Here is a 20,088-nt window from a genome sequence, read left to right as displayed (position 1 = left end):
ATCGTGGCAATCTTTCGCGATTATGCAAGTTATCGTTACTTTGTTATGGTACGTGTGCGGAAAATGTATGAACCACTTCGATTTCACCGAGTTTTCCAAGGTTTTGCAGACGAGAATTTTGCAAACCTCGCTATACTGTTACTGGAACATAAATCTTATTCTACTTTGCATCTTATTATAAAGGATGTATGTATCTGAATATAAAATTTGGGACCTTTGGATCGAAATATTCCACGATTCTAGTATTGCAATCAGTACGTAGATTGTAGGTAATTAAGAGATAAGTTTAAACTATAATCTTCTGTTTCTTAGTTTGATATGGAAACATTTTATAGAATTATAGCTTCTTTCTAGAAGGAGCAATTTTTCTTTCAGAAAAACAGCCTCTTGAAAAATTTCTCCTACAAAGATTCTAACATTAGAGATCGAACAGAGAATAACATAATAAACTTGCATTGCTACCACAACATCGATAAGGTGATTTTATCGAATACTTTATCTTAACCGGCAACATAAAATACCAGTCTCTTACAATTGAACACAAACCTACAGAACCTTGAAACACTTCGAGAAAGCGATACAACTTCAACTGTTAAAACTACAAACAGTTAAAACCTCTTCAGGGAAGCTCAACGATGAATGCATGGCAGCGCGAAGAACACACCTGAATCTTAAGATTCGAGTCGTGAGCGCAGAAATTCGGAGTCTCGGAATCCTGAACCATGAGCAAATACTAAACACTGAACTCTGAAGTGCACTGAACTCCGAAGTGCATCGAACTCTGATTGTTGGATTTCAAGCTTTGACTTCTGCACTTTGCACTTTGAACTTGGAATATGCCAGACTTTGAACTAATCTAAGATTACTTCCAAGACTAATCCTGCGCTCTTGGAATTTTAATGTCTGAAATCTGCTCCCTCGACTCTAAACTCTGAATGCCGCATTTCGGAATCGAAATCAGGAGACCTGAAGCCTATAGCCTGAAGACTGTAGCCTGAAGATTAAACGCGTCGTTAAGATCGCAAAAAAATGTAGCTGTGGATAAAAACACGGCCAGGCAAAGACGGTGGTTCGTTTCTAAGAAAATTCTTCAACCCGCGAATACGTGGTTGGACGCGTGCATTTGTAATAATCCGGGACCCGCGATTTCCCCCCACTGCAAACTGGTCTGGCCGCTGCCACCGCTCCGATGTGTTGCACAAGCATTTGATTCTCCGCTCTGTAGCCAACCAAGTTAGTCCTCAGTGGCACTGCAGCCAGGCCACTCTTCCATCGCGTTACCTGTTTCCTGGTTGCCATTTCTCGACCGGCAACCACTTGCGCGACTCAAAACTCCTGCGACCAATTTGCAAGGAATTTTCGAGCAAGAAGTGACAGTAAGGAAAATCGTGGTTAGTTCGAGAGTCTTTCTTATTTTGTGCGGAGAAACGCTGGGTGAAGGGGAAACCAAGCTTCCGGGAGCATCGTTGGCACTGGGGAAGCAGCAGAATGTTCTAACGAGAAAAACAATCTATCTGCCTTGTTCCAGCTGATATCTATTTTAATATTGAAAGTGATTGAAAGATATCGTCGCAAGTCAGTGGTGACATTTACTGGATACGGAAATTTTCGAACACGATGGAGTTGCCAATGAACGATCGAACCGTGCGATGCAATTGAGTCGAGATATCGGTACGGTGCTCGTTGTTCGCTGTTGAGGAAGCTGCTATTCGTCGTTGCCGGAGTACGCGTCACAGGTTAGTGGTTGCCTGTGAGACGAACGTATGAGAAGGAAGAACAGGGAAAGGTGATTTGATCACAGATTACAGGTGCCGGATCACTCGAGCTATAATAGATATTATATCGTTATAAATCGTCGATATCATTTAGGATAGTATCGATGATGATATCAACTATTGAAAGTCAAGTGGAAGTTTTATTTAAAATTGTATTCAAAGCGTGACAAGTAACGGAAGGAAGTCTTTTAACAAGCACGCGTTCGCGTTTGCTAGGATTGTATAATGTGAGAATGTAAAGTGGGGAAATTATATCAAGTTTCGCTTGTGAAATTTCATGCAAAGATAATTTGATTCGTATAAAAAATATTAATCCCGTGTACTCCGCGTTGACGTTGCTTTGACGATTTACGTGTAATTCGTTAAGAATGAGAACTAACGAGCTGTTAATCGCGATCATTTATTTATTAGCTGTTAATTAAACGAGCATTGTTCATATCGAATATCATATTTTCTTTACGCAAAGAGATGGAAATCGCATTTAAAACTTTCGACCAGAATTCACAACTGATGTACATACAGCTGACGAAAACTTGAAGCCTTTAGCTTTTCTTTTCTTCTTTTAGTTTACAGTTCTTTATTTCAATCTTTACAAAAGCGTATGCTGAAATTTATGCTTTTGTTTATAGATTGCAGCAAACATTACACAATTACATTCTGTATTATTCCGTGATATGCACAATAAATGATTAATGAAAGCATACGTATATTACTAAAATTAACAGTAACGATGTAATTGAAACTGTCGAAACATAATTATGCTCGTTACTCTAACACAAAAGATGAAACGACAATAACAGTTTAAAGCTCATTAAGGAGAACAATTTTCTAGCCCATAGAAAAACAATTTAAAGGGAGTAAAATGAAATAGAAAGTCTTTGCAAGCATAATCAGAACAGAATCGTACAATTATAATTAACGTAACTCTATTGCGTCAAAAATAAAAAAGATATCTGTATATCGTAACGCGTGAATTTCAGAGTAGCGGAAAAATTTCCGAGTAGACTAATCCAGTCACATCAACTTTGAAAATGTCTTCCTTAAAATTTCGAATACATTACGAGCAAAAGAGAATATGAACACGCGGGATGATATCATTGTTGATACATGTCATGTGTAGTAAGGATGACAATTACCATAATATTGACATTATGTTAATGTTACATGTTAGTACAAAGGTGATGTGGTACTAAAAACCTAAATGATAATGGAACCTGAGAATTTCCAAAGGAAATATTAAGTTTCGAATGTAATAATCGATCCGAATTCCTGCAAATTTGATACTAAAAAACATCAGCAAAATTGTAACCTTCAGTAGAGCTAAAACAAGGAGTACAATATGACGAAATCATCAGAGAACATAATGTTTCATAACTGTTCTTAATACACATTTGGTTTCACGACAATTTAGATTGCAATCAGTCTCGGTTTAATTAAGCCTCGTAATTTAAATTGCATCAAATAATCTAGTGGCGTACGTAGATAGCGTTAATGTAACACTATAGAAATTACGAACAAACACGATCGTAAATTGAACATTTAAGAGAGATTAGAGTAGAAATGAAAAAAATATAGTACATCATTCCAAGTATTTTTTATTCCGGTTAATCTGTTAAGCAAATAAATTATTATGGAATAGTACAATACGTTCGAAAACACGTGTACAATTTTAGAGGTAAATTCAATATGCAAAAATAAGAAACAATAGACTCTACATAGATGTTCTGAAATTTCTAAAATATTTATTTCATTTGTATATTTCATTGATGTTGAATTCTATTGTCTCATCTATTGTCTTTTTAAATTCAATGATTAGGATTTCGATAGGATTTCGATAAACTTTCTCATATAATCAGAGAATCTGTTCGGACATTTTATTGCATACAGAAAATAGTAAAATCCTTTTCTATTTATCTTACGAGTTTTAATAAATTGAAATTCTCTTAACAATTACTTCGTCACTAGTCGAAATGATTCCATTTTCATTATTTCAAATTATCATTTTAATGCAAGTTATCTGTAATTATATGTTATTAAACTTACGTATTTAACTTCGTCGTAATTTTTGCGTCGGTCGATCGAGTTCTTGGAAAACTTAAGATCGTTTACGCACGCACGTTCTGCGTGAAGGTCGGTTTCACTGTCGAATGATATTCAATTACGCGAATTAGCCATTTTTGTCTAGAAATAGACCGGAAGAAGATTACAATCTGTACGAAATTTCAATTATCATTCCACACGTTCTTTTAATCATTTTTGACAAACACATATTATACGAAGTATAATGTAGTGGCAGATACATGCTAAACGAAATAGTAAAAAATTGTTAATTTTTCCTGATAATTATTTATTCATAATTTGACAAGTACCTCTTGTTAAGAAATCCGGAATTTATTCTACCAACAGTAACATAAATTCTATCGCAGGACTAGAATAAAAAAGCCAAAGAATGGAATTTTTTCATTTTCCCAAAATTTTCCACATATTCGTGGCATTAAAATATTTCACTGTCTTCCACGATGAGTATTTCTTCAGATATCTCTGTTTCAACATATTGAGAAAGATGCGCTTATCCAAAGTTACGTCTAATCACTTTCCATTTCTTTGGACCTTCGCGTGGACAGCTCTTCTTCAATGAACTTGCACGTCTACTATGAACTCGAGGATATTTACCAATCTGCTTGACGCTTGTCTCTTTTTTCATGTCCGGTTGTTTACATGTTCGCAATATGCAGCCAAACACGTCCTTGTTCGTTTTCCATGAAATATGAAAAGTTACTTCCTCAAGCTTTTGTCGAATGATTAATCGTCGGTCTTGTATTTTACGATTTTCCAACTCTCTTTACACGAAGAAAGGTTCTCAACCGTGAACGAATGTAAGAAGGATAAAGTCCTAATTATAAATACTATTGCGCAACGCATTATTGCATAAGTTACAAAAACTGTAGCTCACATGTAAACGTATTTCAAGAGCTATGCATATAGGATATTTCGTTAAAAGAGAAATGTGCGATTTCACAAAAAAGAAAGACACCGCCACATGTCAAACTTAATCAACACGATCTATCTACTTCGCAGATTTATGCTTTTAAAAATTCTAATGTAGTATCAATGTAATTTATAGCTTAACGAAGTAAGACTTGCAGAAACCATTATACTACGTGTTTATCACAATATTATGTAGAAATATTTTCATAGAATTGGCCAGCTTTGACGACTCGACAAATCACAGAAACTGAATATAAAGTAATCGATTTCTCAGATGATGAATCGAACGTATTATAACAGAAGAAATAATATATCGTAGGGCAAAGAGGAAGACACTCAGCTCGTTCCTTTACTGGAAGAGTGAACATTTAAAAATTTCCAAATTCTTGACATAAGGAAGGCTATAAGTTAACGATCAAATACGATGGAAGATACGATATAGTGTGATAAAAGTAGTAGCCCTTTCCCGCGAATGATTTTATACGTAATCTTTCATTTCGTGCAACTGTTTTTTCATCGACGAAATATCATACGTTTAAATCGAACAAAGTTGCGTCATATTTGTTAATACCAGGTAACTTTATCGAGGTCGGTCTGAATGAATTTCACGGTGATCGAGTTTCTCCGTCGTAGCTTCTTGTAATTTCTGGCCAAGCGTATCCGGCAAATCTTCCAGGCGAAAATACGATGATTAGGCGGAATTGGCCGATTTCGCAAGCCGTGTTACGTTGTACTGTCAATCAGAATTTTGGTTGCACAGAAAAGAAGAGGGAAACGAACCAAGCGTCGCTCCACGTAGAGCCACGATGCAAATGGGTTAATAGACAATTTAGGGGAATCGTTCGAAAGAACCTGCGTAGAAAGGTCGTGACGATAGCCGAGGCAATGGAGAATCCTTCGTACACAATCGACGCGGTCTTTCGTTTCGTGATTCGAGAGTGATGCAACGCGTGTAACAAACTCACTCTCACTTAACTCCGGCTGGTCCAGCCAACCGAAGAAAGTTCAATCGGGCTTTCGTTCCCGCGCGTTTTCTTCGATTTTGTCGATGGCCGCGTCTCGATGTCCTCGAACGTTCGCCCGATCCGATATACGTGTCTCTTTCTTTCCTTTTCTTCGCGCTTTTTACCGCCTTTCTTTCTCCTTTTCGACAACCATCGCGTTGTGCAATTTCGGTTCCGAGAACCGTTGTCGTTCGACTGACCGTTGTCCAGTCGAACAGATCTTTTCAGGGACGCGACACGATTTTAGAACGATCCAAGCTGAGCTAACAGGACAGAAGATGAACGCGAGTCAGTTTGTTAATTTCCTACGGATTTTGGTTTCGAATAATTTGGTAAAATAAAATTTGCCTGTACAAAGTTACATTTTTGAGAACATGTGTTTCGGTAACTTCGTTGCGTATACCGATGACTCACTAGGATATGTAAATACTTGCTAAAAAAATCTTTTGACAGTATATTGCGCGTGATATATTGTGATTTTTTATCAGTGCTGTCACATAAATTCTCTTGTCGAATTTCCATACGAGGTATTATCTTCTTATTAGGTATTTCCATACGAGGTATTATCCACTTGCACGATACTTTCATCTCCACTTTCACGATAGTGGAATTGATACAAACCAATACGAAATTTATTACTTATATAAATATTAATTATAGAAACTTTTCGATTTCGTAGACTCCCATTTCTTCGCGACGATCACGTTGAGATTTGGTTAACAGGACAGTTGAAGGCATCAGCGGCGGTCGTAGGTGTAGTAAATGACAGCCGAATTCTTCATGGAGTTTATCGAGAATTTACTGTTCGAAACGATTGGTAGACAATGATTGACAATACTTCGCAAACATCGCATCTTATATTCTTTATAACGGAGGAAAAAAGTAAAAATTATTTATTTAAAAAAAAATTATTTAGATTAAAATGAAAGTTAAATCATATTATTTCTCGTGGAATTCTTGAAAATGGTCAATACATAATGGTACATCGCAAATATGGCATTTAAAGGCCGTTTCTCTTCGAGTACGTTTAGATAAGCGTGCAACGCGTCGCTTTAGTTTACGTTATAAAATTAGAATATTCTTTAAATTTGAATTTGTTAAATTTAATTAAGATTGGCGGTACTTAAAAAAAAGTAAGACTTGTTTAGAAAATAATATAGGCGAGATGTTGACAAACGGGTCAAACGTGATCTCTCACATCTGAAGAATACTTGGCGACTGAAATAAAAAGCAGTGGCAACGTGCGTAATAATACGCGCTTGGTGATAGAAGAAAGTCGTCCGATTGCGTAATAATCCGTTCTTGGTGATAGAAGACAGTTGCAGCACACGGATTAATCCGCACTTGGATGCAAATGGGTTAACGATCTCCACGATAAGCGAAAAAGATGTTTTTCAGTGTTGACTTCGTTGTACAATTTACGTATCGATTTAAAAAATCTGACGATCGTATACGAAATTGTCGATTTTTGATATCTGAAATTATTTTTTAGGAAAAATGAGTTGGAATAAAATAGATTGAACAATTTTCTTGATGAAAGATAGAGATACATTTACGACATCTTTCTAGCGATATAGTTGTCACTATATTTATCGTGTAATATCCTTCGTATTGAGTGATATTGTCGCTATAGTTATCTGTCCATCTGACTGAAATCAACGCCGTAGATATTGACAATAAGTGGCACGATTTTACTAAATTTCAGTATCGATAAATTTGTTACGTTGTCTTGAGTCATGCGATATTGTTAAAATCTTGCCTGGTGATTCACAGGTAGAAAAAGAGAATGCTAATTTTCGTTACGCGTCTTTTAATCCATTGTGAAAATTTTGTTACGTTTCTAACGCTCCTAGTTGCGACACTAATGACTCGAATAGATTATGTTTAGAGGCGTTTGGAACAGGTTGCTCTGTACAAACATGGCAGTGCACGTGATACAGAAACAGGTGAAGCTAGATGTAACTGTAATTAATCACTTTTACCTGTTGTTGCCTCTTACTCAGCTGTTATTTCAACTAGGAAACAGCTAAAACCTCCTTAAACTTGTCGATATAATTCCATTAATCATGCGAAATAATTTAGTCGTAGTATACTCGCTGTGTAATATCGATCCTCGTCATTTTCTAGCATAACTATAGTGCGAGATACGTACTGCTGAAGAAACGTATTGGAAAAAACGCTGAAAGTGAATAACAAATTAAAAGTACAAATGTACACGCAAATATTTCTTTCCCGTTGAAGTACTTCTTTCCTTGTTTGTTAACGTTATGTATTTAAAACAGTATACATTATTGAAATTAATAGCTCGAATCAGACGTGTTTTCAAATAAAAGGAATATCAATTTTGCGACGAAGAATCATCATTCCATATAATCTGTACCAACACCGTTATCGATAAATCGCATCAGTAGTTTGCGCGCGCTTTAAAACTTCTCTGACATACTATTTTCAATTGCAATCGATTGCTCTTAAAAATAACAGTGGTTGGAAATTTTTGGTCAATAGCATGCAGTGTCGAATCATTTTCATAGTGGCTGCAGCAAAATACGGTAGATTTTAAGCATTCCTTTTAGTCAGCCAACGATCAGAACGTAAACGTATGGTGCGTGAAATGGTTCATCGATTATGAATCACTTTCACGGAAATACTAACTATTTCCTCTGTCGTAGAAATGGAGGACACCAGCAGTCCGTCAGGCACGCTGCCCGCTTCCTTGGAACTGAAAACTCGAAGACCTCCGCTTCAAACGCAATCCTCAATTCTGGATACGAAAAAGAGGCAAGCGGTGTACGTGAGGAGAGCCTACAAAAAGTATGGCTCCAAGAGTAACCCGAATATTATTTTGGATGGGCTGAATATGACCGTGCCGAAAGGCACCATGTAAGTTTCCTGATTAACTCTTTCTTCTACGACTAACGTTGCCACAGCCAAAATTCATATGCAAATCTACCATTTCTCTTCTTATTTTGATTTACATCTCTTTTCTTTTCCACGAGTTAGCGGAACAAGGTGAATGATCTCATGAATTGATCGACAGAAACAGTAACATTTTTATCGAACGAAAGACGATTTCACCTTATATTTAATTTTCCCATATGTAAAATTCAACGCTAAGTGAATTAACTCTATGCCACTCGAGTATTAATTCTGGCTGTCCCGGTCATAACTGCGCATATGGTAAAATATCAGAATATAAAGGTGTGTCTAGCGCTGTGGGGCATTTGATAATATTAGACAAATCAGTGACGTTGAATTTCCTTCTTCCTTATGTTCGCGATAACTGAAGGAAAATACTGAATTAGTTGGTTTAGTCGATTGAGGCGTGATGAGGTAATTCACAATTGAGACAATATAGGAGAGGCTCGAGTCTCGTCTCTTTGTATATTTGCTGAACTTTTTCACGAAACTTTAGTGATTGCTTTGTTGGAAACTTGGAAGAGGAAATAGTAGATCGGCAGAGATGTGCTAATATTTGATCATGAAATATGGTTGTTAAGGAATGTACGAAGTACTGCCCTTTGATCGTTCTCGTCCGAGACATACAATTTAATCGTGTTCTTTTTTACTATAAATCAAAGTAATATTTAAAACATTCTGTACAAGCAACGTTTACGTATAACAAAATTGCAGCCAGATATTTTCTTGTCTTTCTGAATAATGAGGCAATTATTTATGCAGATAACAAGGTTGTTATCGCGTGACCATTAAAACAAAGTGTAAGACATTAAGATATTGTGGATATATCTTACATAGAAAAATGATCGTCAATTACGGAAATCACAAGGAAGTTGACTTTCTACGTCACAATAATTGTAATTTACTTTGTTTTTTCATATGACACTGCCATTATACCTAATGACACGATATAAAAATCACGTAGCTAATCTTGTAATAGCATAAATCGAAAACAATGCAAATAGCTTTGGACAATGAGATAACAATTATCATATGAACTACGCGTGATACACGAAAACGAAGATATATTATTTATTCAATAGCATGGTAGAAAATTGATAAATATATTACGTCTGATAAAAAAATTCGTACATATTTCTTTCGCAATATTCGTTAAGTGGCTATCGCTAAACGACGGATTTTTATGAGAAACTTCAAGATACAGGATGCACGTAATATGCAAATATATATGAAATATATGGTTAATAAATAATAAACGATGAAATCAGGGAATCTCCACAAATATCCAGTCTGCCTATTTGTCAGCATTTAAACATTTCGAAATATTTATTACATATGTACAATATACAATCACAAGCTATGATAGATCACTTGTTACACAAAAAAGAAATTAATATTCAATTAGTAACGATAAAAATGACATAACAATTATATTCGTTTTCAGATACGGTCTGCTCGGCGCAAGCGGTTGCGGAAAGACCACATTGCTCTCTTGCATCGTGGGTCGAAAGCGTCTGAATTCCGGTGAGATCTGGGTACTCGGTGGTCGACCAGGCTCCAAAGGATCAGGTGTTCCTGGTCCACGAGTGGGTTATATGCCGCAAGAAATCGCATTGTACGGCGAATTCTCTATAAAGGAAACGTTCATATACTTCGGTTGGTGCGCTGGTATGACCACGGAGCAAGTACAGCAGAAGCTAGAGTTTCTTATAAAGGCATGATTCGATCATTTCAATCGAAATAATATTAATACCGTGTAATGACGTAGATATTTAAGACGAGTAAAAAGAGAGAGGAAAAAAAAGCCGGATGATTATAAGACAAATATGACGTTGCTCAGTTTTTGTCCAGAACGACTAATTGATTCGCTGTAACACGCTTGTTTACGTAATACGATGATCAAGTATAACCGTTTAACCGTTTAATGCAAATAAATGATTAGTGCATATATTATTTCCATATACTCCGTATTTTATTAGTTGAACTTTTTAGAAAATTGATGATTTACGGTTCTCGTAATATTCTAAAATATTCAAAAGTTTGGCACGCCAGACTCACAAAAAGCTTAACCCACCGCTTTATAATTGCAAATATTATTTTTAACAAATGCCTCTTTCTAAAAATTAAAGAAATAAGAAAATCGTATTTTCGTTGAAAATTAAGACACATCGCAAATAACTTTTCCGACACGAGAAAAAATATTTTACGCGAGTTGTTTGAACAGTTTTTGCAGCTGCCAACAGCAAAGCGTTTCGTGAAGAATTTGTCAGGTGGTCAGCAGAGACGAGTCTCTTTCGCCGCGACTCTTCTGGCTGATCCAGAGGTGATGATCCTGGACGAACCCACAGTGGGCGTAGATCCTGTTTTACGACAGAATATTTGGGACCATCTTGTCGATCTGACGAAGAACAGCAATAAAACCATTATAATCACCACGCACTATATCGAAGAAACTAGACAGGCTGGTATCATTGGTTTGATGAGGAGTGGTAGGCTATTGGCTGAAGAATCACCGACGAGACTAATGGAGATGCACAACATGGACACTCTGGAGGATGTATTTTTAAAGCTGAGCAGAAAGCAAAATATGGGTCTTCGAAGGAGAAGCAGTATCCTCAGCAGTGTTACTGGTGTTCCTCCTGAAGGTGTACGTTTTTATATTTGTTTGTTAACTCCGTCCTTTAGTCTTTTTATCAATTCTTTGTGAATCCTGGTTTGTACCTTTTTCTAGCTTCGTTTCGAGTAATACATTATTTGTTTTTATCAAATTTTGAAAAATGAATTTCTCGTAAATTATTAATGAGTTTCTTTTAAGCGAATGTTCCGGCAGTTTTTCTATATACTTTCTAGAATTGATATTTTATATACGTTTATGTTCTCTTTTAGCACGTAGATGACGAAATGAGCGGTGAATTTGGCGACAACGTCAGTGTTTCTAGTCGAAGGAAAAGCATCGTCATCGATCATCTCAATGTACGTTCTAAATTCTTGTCTCGGTGATTAAGTATTATATATCGTTTCTTATTTAACATTAAATAGCATTATTGTAATACAGGTGTCAGATTTGCCACCAGAAGATGAGTGTCACGGAACGTCTAGGATGGTCAATCCGATGCACATGAAGGCTCTTATATGGAAGAACTTCCTGTGGATGTGGCGAAATGTAGGGTAAGTAAAAGTGAAATTGTAACTAAATTAACACGTTACATAAAATAGCATTCCTTCTCGAAATTTAGAAACTTACAAAGTTTGAGAGAAAAAGGGGAAGTTGCCAATCAAAAAGCGAAAAGAATGAAATAAAATTTAAATATACTTTATGTTTGTTCTCTTCAGCATGATTATGTTTATCATCGGTCTGCCAGTCGTTCAAATCCTTCTGTTCTGTATCTCCATCGGTAAAGATCCGGAAGGCCTGAAACTGGCAATAGTGAATCACGAATTAAACAGCAGCAACGTGGCACATTGTACGTCGTCAGAAGGCTGTAATTGGACTTTGTTAAGTTGTCGATTTTTAGAACAATTAGATAAAAGAGAGGTGGACATTGTACTATATGACACCGAAGACGCTGCTAGAGATGCTGTTCAAAGTGGCGATGCTTGGGGTGCCATAATGTTTCCCTCGAATTACACGGATTCCTTGGAAGCGAGAATAAAGTATGGAAAAGATGCCGACGATTGGGATATAGACTACTCTAACATAGAAATCGTCATGGATATGTCTAGTGAGTTTACCATTAGAATTTTCAAATAATTTCCAGAATTTTGTCTCATCAGTTTTTTTAAATCTATGAGTCTAAAAGATATAATCAAATAAGCGGTTATTTATGAAGTTTCATAAAAGAGAGAGAATTTTTTTTTTCTCTCTTAGATCAGCAAATTGGGTATCTCCTTCAAAGAAAGATTTATAATTCGTTTGAAGCATTTGCTGAGGAAACGACAATGGCTTGCAATTACAGCGAGAAACTATCAACTATACCGATTGATGTAAGTTGATAATTTAAAAAAGAAATGGCAAGAAATAGTAAGAATTTATAACAACATACGTTTCTCGATTTGCAGTTTAGACAACCAATATATGGTCCTACGGATCCAAATTTCACCGACTTTGCAGCACCAGGTGTTATTTTAACGTGGGTGTTTATGATTAAATATTTTCTATTTGATTAATATCATCTTGAAAACTTTATATTTCCTTAACTTTATTTATTCAATGAAAATTTTCATATTACAGAATAATCTTTTTCTTGTCGGTTGCATTGACTTCCGGCTCCATGTTGTTAGAAAGAAACGAAGGTCTTCTCGAAAGAAGTTTAGTTTCTGGTAAATAAGAAACTATTAAGTATACACATAAAAATAACCAGACTAAAAATTATAGATGAATTTTCTATCGACAGGTCTCACTGGAACGGAAATTCTTTTCGCACAAGTTATAACTCAATTCACGATAATGGCAGGCCAAACGATAATGGTTCTAATAGTTTCGTTCGCAATATTTGATATCACGTGTGAAGGTAATATCGGTTTGATCGGCCTACTGACTATCCTCACTGGATTGTGTGGAATGTGTTTAGGTATGAATCATTTTAATAATCGTAATAACTATTATTACTATTCATTTAATCAACTAAACTTAATCTTTAGGATTCGTTATTGCATGTTGCTCTGCAAGCGAAAGAACCGCGACTTACCTTGCGATGGGTGCTTTTCTACCCATTGTGATGTTATGTGGAATAATCTGGCCTGTCGAGGGAATGCATAAACTATTAAAAATTATTAGTTATACGATGCCTCTAACAATGAGCACAGAATCAATGAGAGCCATGCTAGCTAGGGGATGGTCAATGTCGCGCTCTACGGTTTACAATGGTTTCATCGCTACGCTTTGTTGGATATGCGTGCTTATGACTATATCGATATTATTGCTCAAATTCAAGAAAGGATAAGGATTTCTAATTAAGTTATAGATCGAACATTATACTGGATATTGTATGAGTGAATATATCTTATAGTGCAAGATTTACTGTATAAAATATACAGCATTTGATGATTGGTTGGATGATACAAGAGGAATATAAATAAAAGATACATTGAGGGTACATACTTCTTGTTGCTCAACACGGTTACATTATATTTATTACATACATATATATACTTCATAAGTACTTCAATACTACTACAAAATTGCGATTGTATTGTTTGTAATTGTAAGTAGACGTAAAGAAGGCGTGAAATTGTAGTTGTATAATCTTTTCATAATATCAGAATCACTGATATATAGAATAACCAATGACCTCTTTTTCTGTAAGTGATAGTAGTACATTTTCTTAATATCGTAACAAAACGACAACGCGAATTGTAGTCTTTATTTTTATATCATTGTATATCAAAAAATGTATTCTATGATATACAAATGTACATACGATCGTATTAGAAAAATGTTACATGGAAGGTAAACAATGTACAATAAAAAAGTACATAATAAAAGTCAATAAATATTATTTTATAAAAGAATATAAAAGATTTTATTCTGAATAATCTTACAGAACATCGGAGTTACACTTATTTACACGTATAAAGTCATATCCTGTTTATTCTTATTTTATAGACTTTGGAGGACGTAAAAATTGTTCATGCAACGTTTTATGGATTCTTTCTGCTTTTTGTATCCCAACACCAGGACAAAGAGCAAGTATATTTGATGGTGCCTGTACCAGATCACTTAATGTACCAAAGGTTGATAAAAGAGTTGTGGCATCTGTTTTATTGACTGATCGAATTGTTGTCAAGGCATTCATTAACTGAAAGAATACATATATATATAGAAAAAATTTGTAATTCTCAAATTAATTATATTATGCATATACCTTTTGATATGGTGCTGTATCACTTCGTTCCATTATTGCATCAGGTGGCTTATTTTCATAAATCTTGTATGTTTCAATAATTTTGCCTGCATCTTCTGCATTCCAGGCCAGCATTAGTGTTAAATCTGCCAGAATGCAAATTCTTGTTAAATGTTTCAAAGCATGATGAGGCTCTGCCACATCTACCTGTAATATTTTACCATTACATTTATAATATAATCATATGCTATTAGATATAATAACAATAATTAAAATGAACCTGTACTAAAAGCACTCTTAGGTTATACATATTTCCTAAGGCCTTCAAGCGTTCATGAATATAGTCAGGATTAAGTTGATGATAACGTATCGATAAGAAAAGAGCGCAAGTAGTTTTTCCCATAACATAATCTGGTACAATTTCAGAAAATTCCCAAGGAACATTAGTTATAAATTTCAACAATGGATTTCCTTTCTAAAATTAGATTATATATGTACAAAAATAAGCAATACATTATATTATATAATATTATAAAATACTAAAAAATCTTGTATTATCGTACTTGTTTTAAACTGACTAACAGTGTATTAAATTTTGAAGCACTTGTGACTTTAGAAGGACCAGGTAATGGTTCACTGAAAAATTCTGATTTCTTTAATTCGCTAAATGCACCTGTGTACAAAATATTAATATTTTTAATGTAAATATATCAGATTTATATTAAAATAATAATATACAGAGTAACTCACTTTGGAAAGAATCAACCCTGGCTTGTTTAGGTGGAGAAATTTCATCATTGTTTTTATCTTTCTCTTCCATTATATGTATCTATTTATTTACTTCCACTTCAAAAAACAATATTATTCATGAATTAAAAATCCTTTAGGAATATGCTATAATATAATAATTGTATATATATTATAATAAACATGCTTGAAGATACACATATAGGTTATTACCCTAGTAAACGATATGATGATAAAACAACAATAATGAATTGTTTATTGACAATAAATTTTTACTTTATGCAACACCGATATTGATAATCAAATAATATATAACAATAAATTGATATTATTATTATAAATTATCACTAAAGTAGTTAAACGTCTTCCATGCTATAAACGTGTCATACATATCTGCTGTTTAGAGGTTTTCCATTAAAAATCTTTATCTACGTATTAAATTAACAATTGCTACACCATTAACTACCAAAACAAATAATAGTAATTTTTATTTTTCCATTGGTAGCACTGACAATTGATAACATTTGATGACTGATGACATATTAGTTTGACGTATTTTTCTAATCAACTCAATCGCTATTTTGATTACATATTCTTGTTAATATATTAGAATTAAAATGGGGTAAATGTTTATGTATATTTTAGAACTACGAGGATTCACTGATAGTAAATCTTTTCAGATGTAATAAAGAATTAATGTATTGACTAAACGTAACCTAAAATTTTTAAATGAGCAAGGAAACGTCAGAGATCAAAAGTGTCAGTGCCAAACATCCTTGGAAGAATGTTGGCATATCAGATCCACGAGCACGGTTGAAGAATCTCTCGGATTATGCTTCCACAGTAGAAATGGACCGTAACATTCCACCTCAAAGGTGTCAGGCCCTATTATAATTGTTTTTCATACATCATTGTTGCAACCTGTTGAAAAATACATTTTTAAGTAGAATTAAATAATTCTAACACTATTAATTTGTTCAATCCTTTTCAGATATTATCGTTCTGGTGTAGAGATGATTAGGATGGCAGATATGTGCATGAAAGATAATAATCTTGAATATGCATATATTTTATACGTCAAATTCATAACGTAAGCTATGTGATTTTAAATACAATACATAACTTATGATAATTTAAGATATTCAACTTATTTTTTAAAAATGTATTATTACAGGATTTTTGTTGAAAAAATAAGAAATCACCCACAATTTGACACAGTATCATTAAAAGATAAGGAGCATAATCAACAAACATTACGTAAAGTACTTCCTAAGGCTGAAGAATTAAAGAAACAATTATTAGAACAATATCAAACAGAATTAAATAAGTATCTGGAAGATGTAAAAGAAAGAGAAAAAATTGAAAAGGAAAGACTGAAACAAGAAGAATTAGAAAAGTACTTTATAATATTTTATAAATTATACAGGGTGAGTCATCTAAGGCTAGAAATATTGACCCTTTCCAAATCGCGACAAAAATGATGGAGAAGAGATGAATCTGAGAATCAAAAGACATTCTGATATTTCAATATGAAATCTATTGGTAAGCAAGCACATCGTGAGATTTTTTTTTGTAATTTATATGAATTACTTCACAAGCATTCATCTACAGATAGTAGAGAAAAATGCCAGATTTAAACTAATGGATTCTTGTATAAGTAATCAAATATTTTTTATAAGGTATGATGAACTATATCAAATGCATCAAAAAATATATGATTCATTTCTTAATATAATTAATCATTTCAAAAATATTTTAGGTCCTAGCCTTAGGTGACTCAGTCTATATATTTATATTTATAGAAATGTATAATGGTTATGCACATGTAATATTTGTCTAGGTTGAGAGAAGAGGAAGAAAGAAAGAACAAATTAGCTGCATTAGCAGCTGTTAAAGCAGCAGAAGCTGCTATGGTTGCAAGTGTAACATCTCCTGAAGATGCCAAGCTTAAAAAAATGTCCAGTATACCATCAAGACCATTAGTAAGTCCATCTAGTGATATAACTGCACAAACATCTAAAGAAAAGTAAGTATAATGTAAAAAGAAATTGAATTTTTATAGTAATTTACAAATAATATTAAATTATATAATTGTATTTTTTAATAGACCCACTATAGATCGCTCAACAAAACCTTCTTTGCTTTGTGACAGTTTTACTTTAAGAGACATAGTACTGCCAACTAAATTAATGCAAAACTTCCTTATGTTGGCATTCTCTAACACCATGAATAATAAAGAAACTTGTGGTATATTAGCAGGCAAATTAGAAAGAAATAAATTAGTTGTTACTCATTTATTAATTCCTGAACAAACAGGATCCCCAGATTCCTGTGTAACATATAATGAAGAAGATATATTTGATTATCAGGATCAACATAATTTGATTACTCTTGGTTGGATACATGTATGTAATATTAGAATTTAAAGTAAAATTATCATTGAAAACAACATCTGAACTGGGTGAATTTGCAAACAGAAAAAATAATTGTACTTCACAGACGCATCCTACACAGACTGCCTTTCTATCTAGTGTTGATCTTCATACACATTGTGCATATCAACTTATGATGGCTGAAGCCATTGCTATTGTTTGTGCTCCTAAATACGATGAGTAAGTAAAAGAAAAAATATCCGGATGTATAAAAAAAGGAGTTTTTTTTTACTCAAAAATATATTTATTTATTTTAGAACAGGATTTTTCATTTTGACTCCAGAATATGGATTAGAATTTATTGCCAATTGCAGAGAAACTGGATTTCATCCACATCCAACAGATCCTCCGCTATACACGGTAATTATTCTAAATGACTTTAATACAGATTGTGTAAATATAATCTGTTACATACGTTCAAAAGAATATTTTTTCAGAAAGCAAAACACTGTAAGTTGGATGTAACTGCAGTGATAGAAGTAGTGGACCTAAGAAGGAAATGACATCTTTTAGATGTGTATACACATTTTTGCATATGTATATACTTTAATGTGTACAACTATTGTATAACAAGTTATATATTTAACTATCAAATACGTTATACTAAGTGAAAGAAATGAAAAATTGCAGACATTTTAGCTTAAAGAACATAAGAATTTAGCAGTTGCAAGGCTTTCAATATTTTTATGACAAAGCATTTAATATATTAAAAATCTTTAATATATTTGAAGTAAAATCGTGCATTTAAAATCGGTAGAATAAAATAACGCAATATTTAATTGGTAAATTATAGTAGATTACACAAAGAACTTTATATAATTTAAGAGTTTTTATTAATTAATGATTAGAAATTATTTTGACTGAAAATAAGCATTATCGTTAACAGATAGTATTAACATTTTCATTTTACGAGTATCAAAGAATTTCAACTTCATGTAATGAAAATAAGACAAATTTGTTTACGTATAATTTATGTAAAAATAGAATATTTAAGATAGTGTGATACAAATGTGCTTCTATTACTTTTTCATAATATTTATATTTATTTACTCAGGTAATATACATTGTGTGCTGGAAAATAAATGTATAACAAAAATTTTTATAAACATTAGCAGTGCGCGAAATGTGTGTATAAGTTTATGTGCCTTTCATGGAAAAATAATGGTGTTCATAACCTCATGTTAACCACATGAAGTATGTAACGTTCAATTGTAGATATTGCACGATATCATTGAATAACATTATTTATGATTGGATCATTCAATGAAATCGTATCGTTACGTAAAATCGTAATCGAAAGATCAATAAATTGCATTGACACACTGTGCTAGTCATAACCTAATATACCGAGCTTGTTATGAAATATGTTGGTACACTAAATCGATATATCAACCTTGTACGATGCTTCACTTTATGTACTCTATAATACAATATTGTATTTAAAAATTGTATAGTACCAATAGATGATGTGTTAATTGATATCGGTATAAAATATTTGTACTAGTAGGTACCTGAGATAACTTTTACGTACTTAAAGGTTTAATTACACGCTTACGTATTGTTTATGAGACTATATATTTCCTTGTCTCATAAACGCGCAATATTTTGTACATATAAACAACTATCTCCATCTACTTACTAACAATTTTTTTTTACGACCGATAATGTAACTATCAACTTTTATTATACCGAAAAATATTTTAATTGCCAAATCGTGATTGAACACGTGCTACACAGCGAGGGACGTAAATCTTAATTAGCATAAAAGATAATTTAGAACATTAGTCTACGTTCGTACCAAAAAAATTGATGAAGGCTAAATCCGAATATCATAATTATAAAGTAGTTGAATGTTAGTAAAAAAACTGTATATTCCGCAAGATGAGAAATAAATTATAAATTAATATAATAAATCTAATTTTCCGTTGTTTATGATGGTTAGTTTTTGTCTACGAAACAAAAGATTTTCACAGAGGACTCGTTTATCTTCTTTGTGATTTTTATGCTCATTGTTCGAGAACATTCATTGAATGCGATTATTTGTCGTTGAGAGAGCATAAAGAAATTATTTACTAGGAAAGAAAGAAAAAAAGGAGGAAGGAGCAGAAGAAAATTATTCACGACCAGGATACGGAATTCTAAAGAGAACCTATTGTAGGTATACGCGAGTACCTCGTGAGAATGCTTCTCGCCATTCACCTTTCCTCGCGTATATCGAATTACTCGCGTTGAAGGGTTTCGCGCTTTGCGGGGTTTTATCGACGGCAGGGTCAATCTATTTTTACGTGGAAGCTTATGTGTTCTTCGTTTTACCGTTTACAGACGGAGTATAAATCACGTTACGCGTAAACATTTTCTTCATGCACGCTTCTTTACCTATGGA

General features: G+C 33.6%; 3 protein-coding genes across 4 annotated transcripts; 2 read left to right on the top strand and 1 right to left on the bottom strand.

The window, feature by feature from the left end:
• The first annotated feature begins 1,196 nt into the window (after nt 1–1,196).
• Nucleotides 1,197–14,162, top strand: LOC117205580 (ABC transporter G family member 23). Of its 2 annotated transcripts, XM_033444142.1 has the most exons (13): nt 1,197–1,391; nt 1,529–1,736; nt 8,437–8,647; nt 10,128–10,398; nt 10,908–11,330; nt 11,570–11,656; nt 11,739–11,851; nt 12,017–12,405; nt 12,552–12,667; nt 12,743–12,813; nt 12,915–13,003; nt 13,078–13,254; nt 13,325–14,162. In XM_033444142.1, the coding sequence occupies exons 3-13, from the start codon at nt 8,439–8,441 to the stop codon at nt 13,624–13,626; spliced, it is 2,247 nt and encodes a 748-aa protein (XP_033300033.1). In that variant the 5' UTR covers nt 1,197–1,391; nt 1,529–1,736; nt 8,437–8,438; the 3' UTR covers nt 13,627–14,162. The 2 variants fall into 2 exon arrangements, with proteins under 2 accessions (XP_033300033.1, XP_033300032.1); XM_033444141.1 differs by having other exon boundaries at nt 1,197–1,736.
• A 93-nt stretch (nt 14,163–14,255) lies between these two features.
• LOC117205582 (DNA excision repair protein ERCC-1) lies at nt 14,256–15,938 on the bottom strand. The gene is made up of 6 exons (XM_033444145.1): nt 15,487–15,938; nt 15,277–15,372; nt 15,090–15,199; nt 14,807–15,001; nt 14,548–14,733; nt 14,256–14,481 (listed from the first exon to the last, which is right to left on the bottom strand). The coding sequence occupies exons 2-6, from the start codon at nt 15,344–15,346 to the stop codon at nt 14,278–14,280; spliced, it is 765 nt and encodes a 254-aa protein (XP_033300036.1). The 5' UTR covers nt 15,347–15,372; nt 15,487–15,938; the 3' UTR covers nt 14,256–14,277.
• A 64-nt stretch (nt 15,939–16,002) lies between these two features.
• LOC117205581 (STAM-binding protein) lies at nt 16,003–18,208 on the top strand. Its single transcript, XM_033444144.1, has 8 exons — nt 16,003–16,148; nt 16,265–16,363; nt 16,448–16,669; nt 17,114–17,299; nt 17,381–17,678; nt 17,773–17,885; nt 17,963–18,065; nt 18,143–18,208. The coding sequence occupies exons 1-8, from the start codon at nt 16,003–16,005 to the stop codon at nt 18,206–18,208; spliced, it is 1,233 nt and encodes a 410-aa protein (XP_033300035.1).
• The last annotated feature ends 1,880 nt before the right edge of the window (nt 18,209–20,088 follow it).

Source organism: Bombus bifarius, unplaced genomic scaffold (genome assembly GCF_011952205.1).
Source record: "Bombus bifarius isolate JDL3187 unplaced genomic scaffold, Bbif_JDL3187 scf7180000007992, whole genome shotgun sequence".
Taxonomy (NCBI): Eukaryota; Metazoa; Arthropoda; class Insecta; order Hymenoptera; family Apidae; genus Bombus; species Bombus bifarius.
Note: the sequence above shows the minus strand (reverse complement) of the source record. Positions and strands in the feature narration are given on the sequence as shown.